We start from the raw sequence: 6,000 nt of genomic DNA on the forward strand, positions 1-6,000 counted from the left end.
GGTTCTATCCCCACCCCCACCCCGCAGGCCCTGTCCCCATGTGCTCTATCCTCATCTGCAGAAGCCTCAAACAATTATGAATTTATATTTAAATCTTTTTATTAAAGTATAAAAAGGAACAATATGCTGTGCAACTGTTGTTTATAAATTACAAATAGAAAACAATAATAACAGCGAGCAGCTATAATAACCCTCCTCACCACCACCCTCTACCCTTCCAACCCCAACAATAGCTGATTTCTACTACCCCAAGGAATCCTAATCCACCCTGTTAAAATGTCCAGGGGTACAAAATACAACCCATTCTGTATGCCTTAGAGGGGAGAAATATGCCCTATGAAGCATAGTTATGATTTTTTAATCTGTGGATGAATGCGTCATCAACAATCTCAGGATTCAGTCTAGCTCTCCTGTCTTCCACAGTCCTTCCTGCAATAGAAGATGTCTTCTTAGAAGATTTGCTGTAGCAGGATGTACAGGACCCCCCCATGCAAAATTTGCTAGTTGTGGCCAGCATGTTTGCTTGTTTTTCCAAAAAATCAAAATATTGTTGTCTGCATCATTCAAACATAAGTAACAGTCCAGTTCATTAACAGGCTTCAAAGTAGAAAATGACATGGGGACAAAGTTTGTCCCCGTCCCCATGGACTCTATCCCCATCCCCGCAAGCTCTGGCCCCATCCCCATGGTTACTGCGGGTACCCGTCCCCGTGTCATTCTCTAGTGAGTGGATGGGGAAGAACAGTGAGTGAGAGAACTGGAGGGACAAAGTGAATGAGGGGATCAAAGGAGACTGAAGGGGATGTTTAGAGGTTTTCAACCCGTGTGCACCAATTCTAGAGTGTGAGAGAAGGTATTAGTTTGGAGAGCAGGGGTGTGAGCAGACTGTCCCCAATCTGACCCTGGATCCTCTCTCTTTCTCTACTCTACTTCCTCCTCCCTACTGCACCTCTCTCCCACACCCTCTGTCTTTTCTTCCTGATTCTCCTCTCCCTTTATGACAATGCTTTTCTAACCCAGTTCTCAGGGTACACCCAGTCAGGCAGGTTTTCACAATTTCCAAATCAAATATGCATGAGAGAGATTTGTGAGCAGTACCTCATTGGTATGCAAATCTCTTTCTTGTATATTCACTGTGGATATCCTGAAAACTTCACTGGCAGGGTATGCCCTGAGGACTGGTTTGAGATGTGTTGCCAGAGGATATGGTAACAGTGGTTAGCATATCTGGGTTTAAAAAAGGTTTGGATAAGTTTTTATAGGAAAAGTCCATAGTCTGTTGAGATAGATATGGGAGAATCCACTGCTTGCCCTGGGATTAGCAGTGACGTAGCTATGGGTGGGCCTGGGTGGGCACAGGCTCACCCATTCTTGCCTCAGGCCCACCCAGTCTAGTGACCCCCAAAGCACCTCACTGGTGATGCCTCTCTCCCTCTCACGGCAGCTGCCTATCTCTCTCTGAACTCCTCCCACCCCCCTTATACCTTTGAGCCATGACCGTCACTGGCAGCAATCTGCACCAGACCTGTAGGCTTCCCTCTACCGCATCCCGCCCCCCCCCCAATGACATCACTTCCTGTTTCTTCACTGGTGGGGATGCGGTAGAGGGAAACCCGCAGGGCTGGTTCAAGTTGCTTATTGGAACTGCTGCCAGCAATAGCTTGGTGGTAGGCCGGGAAGGGAGACAGGAGCATATGCTGAGGGGAGGGGGTGGGGGAGAGAGAGAAGCAGATGTCGGGGGGGAGAGAGAGAAGCAGATGCTGGGCAGAGGGGGAGGAAGAAGACGATAGCAGGGGCAGAGGGAAAGCTTTTTTTTTAAAGCTGTATGTATGTACGGGGGTGGGAAGGGCCCACCCAGATTAACTTGGGCCCCACCTAAAATGGCAGGTCTAGCTACGCTCCTGGGGATTAGTAGCATGGAATGTTGCTACTATTTGGGTTTCTGCCAGGTACTTGTTTATGGTTTATTTGGTTTGCTATACCACAACAGACCAAGGCAGTTTATAATTCAAAAATACAAACAAAAGGAGAAAAGGAACTCCATTAATTTGACAGGATAGAGGAAAGCAGCCATTCAAGATTAGCAGTCAAACAGTTCTTCAAAACAATTAGACACAGACACCAGAATCAGGCTTCGTCAGGTGGGAGTCCATAGGTTTGTGAAAATAACAAAGCCTTGAGAAGAGATTTAAATTTGGTGAGGGGACAGCTCTTGTAAAAAGAATGGTGGTGCCAAGCAAAAGAAAGCCTGATATCAAATTTGTTCTTGCTGGGCAAATTTAGGACCAGGTAACACTAAATGATGATTGTTCAATGAGTGCAATATTCGAGCATGTGAATACGGTATCAGAAGGAGGACAAATAGAAAGGGGTGCCAATTTGCAAGGCCTTAAACGTTAATAGGAGAATCTTGTAATAAATTCTGGGAAGCCAGTGATGAAGTCTGAGAAAGAGTGCAACTGTCATATTTTTTGACACGGCTAAAGAAGATGAATTGCAACATTTTCAACTAACTTAAGTGAAAATTGAGGAAGACCAGCAAAGATAATGTTACCCTAATCTAATTTGGAAATTATAAGAGACAAAATAAGAATGTGAAAACTATTCTGTCTGAAGTATGATCTAAGTGCTTGCAGTTGTCCTAATACACAGAATGAAGATTTAATAACAAAGGAAATGTGTTTCTTAAAAGTGAGGTGGGAGTCAATTGTGACTCCTAGATAATGAAAAGATTCATCAGGTTGAATGAGAGATACAAACAAGGGGAGCGGCTGGCTAGGTACAAAAGACTTATTTGTGATCCAGCAGGCTACATTTTTTTTTTTCAGTATTAAGAACTAAGTGGTGATCAGAAAGTCAATTGGCCACAGAGGTCAAGCAAGACTGAAGATTACCCAAAGACGGTGCATCTGGATCAGTATAGTAGATGCATAAGATGTCGTCTGCATAAATGTAAACTGAAACCACATATTCCTGTATAATTCTAGCAAGTAGACTGAGGAACAAATTAAAGAGAAGGGGCGGTAGAATGGACCCTTGAGAAACATCTAATGTTAGGGGTTTAGGTTTAGAAAAAAGCAGTGTAGGAGACATGGACAAAATGGTAAAGGCGCGGTCAGTCAAACAAGAGGAAAACCATGCCAAAGAATAAAGAAAAGAAAGAAAAAGGTTAAGGTCAATTAGTTCGAAGGCAGCAGAGAGGTCTAAGGAGACGCAAGGTACTCCTGCCTTTATCAAAGTTGGAAAGAATTTTGTGATAACACTAGTAAGCACAGTCTCTGTACTGAAGTGGGTCCTGTATCCAGATTAGCGGGGATGGAGGACTGAAGGGTTTTTTTTCAGCAAAGAAGAGCAACTGGTCAAAAACAACCTTTTCTAAAAAGGTTTGAGGTAAAACACAGGTTGGAAACTTGTGACTTGGATTGGCCACTATTGCAGGACACTGACACAGTATGGCATGTTCTTAGGCTCTATGACTCAATCCCCCTCATCCCCTTTTCCTTCTCGTCCTCCTGCCTGAGATCCCTTCTGCATTTCGGAGATTCCCCCCCCCCCCCCCCCAATCTCTGCTCCTTACCCTACCCTCCTCCTCTCTTCCCAGCACTAGAAGATCCCTTTTCCAAAAACAAGGGTCAAATAAAAGTACTGGGAATGCAACAAATACTAGAAAGTAACATTTTATAAAGTAACAACTAGTTTCAGATGTAAATATGTGCATATTTATGAAAATATACAACTGTACCAGAGCCTTGAATAATGTGCCACAGAATATGTAAACTCTTGCTGCAGAATCTTGAAAAATCTGTTGCGGGAAACGGAGGCTGTGCCTGTGAGCCTTGTGACAAACTGATCTGTGGTTGTGTATCTTTCTAGGAAGACGGTGTTTTGACAGGTGTCAAGGAGCAAGACTGGCAGGAAGATTCCCTACTCTAGCAGAAGGGATGTTTCCCAGAAAACATCACCAAAAGAACTGGCTCCAACTAGAACAGCTGGTGCAATGCTGAACTGCAGATAATCATAGGGTCTTCAGGCAGAGATGCCAAGATACCCAGTTCCAGGCTGGAGACTTTGGCCAGTCCCTGACCACCCCCATCCTGGTGCATTATGGGACTTGCAGCACTGATTTCAATGGGCAGGATCAGACCAAGGAGGTTTGATAACAAGAGATGGCATGTGCCTATCTGGCCCATTATATGGGCTGAAGCCAGTAGGCACTAGCATGTCACCCTATCAATGTCATTGTTTTGGGTGTACTAAGATGGAAGCAGCTGCATTGAGGAGAATTAAAGCCTCCTTGGGTGGAGTGAGCGGAAACAGGCTTCAGCCTTGTGACATCATGATAGCTCTTGTTATCAAACCTCCTTGGATCAGACGCTACAAACCTACATTACTGTGTGATGAAAGTTCAAAACCAGGGCTGCCCAAAATCTCCAGCCTGGAACTGGGTAACTTGGCATCTCTGGCTTCAGGTCAGTGGGAACAGCCTAAGCCAGTCCTGACTTTACCCCTATTACACACATGGAGATGTCTATGGCATTGTCTCCTGAAGCCTATGGATGGCACAGGAGGCAGAGCCAGAACTTGGATTAGCCTGTCCTGATGACCTGGAGCTGGCTGGTAATCTAGAGATGCCAAGTTACTCAGTTCCAAGCTGGAGACCTTTTAGGTCAGTGACAGTCATAGTTTTACATCCCAGAGCAGTGTGGGATTTGTAGTGTCTGATCCTGCCCCTTGAAATCAGTGCTGCAAATCTCATTATGCAACAGGATGAGGTGGTCAGAAATCCAGGACTGTCTCAAAATCGCCAGCCTGGAACTGAGTAATGTGGCATCTCTTGGTAACCCTAAAATTATACTGAGCACATTGTAGGCACAAGAACACAGATTTCAAATATGAAAGCAACTTAAGCCTGGGACTATAAGAAAATGAATGAAAAATACATGGCGAATGAAGAATGAAAGTAAACAATGAATGAGTGGGGAAAAGGTATAACTAAAACCATGGAATGCTGGTATGATTGTACGATGGCTATCACTGTTATGTGAGTCTGGTATATTTGAACTATTTTGATTCTTGCAACTTGCTTCTCACAGGTCTCCCACTTAGCCATCTCTCTCCTCTTCAATCTGTTCAAAATTCTGCTGCACGACTAATATTCCGCCAGTGTCGTTATGCTTATATTAGCCCTTTCCTCAAGTCACTTCACTGGCTTCCTATCCGTTTCCGCATACAGTTCAAACTCCTCTTATTGACATATAAGTGCATTCACTCTGCAGCTCTTCAGCACCTCTCCAGTCTCATCTCTCCCTACATTCCTCCCCGGGAACTACGTTCACTGGGTAAACCTCTCTTATCTGCACCCTTCTCCTCCACTGCTAACTCCAGACTCCGTTCCTTTTATCTTGCTGCACCATATGCCTGGAATAGACGTCCTGAGCTGGTTCGTCATGCTCCATCTCTGGCCGTCTTCAAATCTAAGCTAAAAGCCCACCTTTTTGATGCTGCTTTTAACTCCTAACCCTTATTCACTTGTTCAGAACCCTTATCTCTTGTTTGTCCTGTTTGTCTGTCTTAATTAGATTGTAAGCTCTGTCGAGCAGGGACTGTCTCTTTATGTTCAAGTGTACAGTGCTGCGTACGTCTAGTAGCGCTATAGAAATGATAAGTAGTAGTATATTCTGAACAGATCTCTTTGTGTGTGATGAGTTGTTACATGACGATTAAGTCTCAGAACTGAAAGAAAACTGCCCCTTGATTAGTTCACTGTGAAACAACTGTCCCTAACTCCATCAAGAACACATTTTCACTTTAAAATAGAGAGCCGCATGGGAATGGGGACTGTGGGAATCCTGAGGGTATAGAAGTTACCATGGGATTCCCAAGGGGATGGAAGAAGTTGCCATGAGATTCCCATGGGAGTGTACTCTCTGATGATTCCAGAATGAGGCTTAGTATGCACTGAGAGAGGCAACTGGCGCGCCAGAATGAGATTTGGAATGT

The 6,000-nt window shown here is 44.4% G+C and overlaps 1 protein-coding gene across 1 annotated transcript in view; it reads left to right on the forward strand.

Annotated features, from left to right (window-relative positions):
* Window positions 1–4,103, forward strand: part of BIN2 (bridging integrator 2) — a 96,608-nt gene extending 92,505 nt beyond the window's left edge. Inside the window, exon 12 of the mRNA XM_030198278.1 lies at window positions 3,874–4,103. Within this exon, the coding sequence (XP_030054138.1) occupies window positions 3,874–3,933 (60 nt within the window). The 3' untranslated portion in view covers window positions 3,934–4,103. The remainder of the gene's footprint in view (window positions 1–3,873) is intronic.
* The last annotated feature ends 1,897 nt before the right edge of the window (window positions 4,104–6,000 follow it).

Source organism: Microcaecilia unicolor, chromosome 3 (genome assembly GCF_901765095.1).
Source record: "Microcaecilia unicolor chromosome 3, aMicUni1.1, whole genome shotgun sequence".
In the NCBI taxonomy this organism is placed as follows: domain Eukaryota; kingdom Metazoa; phylum Chordata; class Amphibia; order Gymnophiona; family Siphonopidae; genus Microcaecilia; species Microcaecilia unicolor.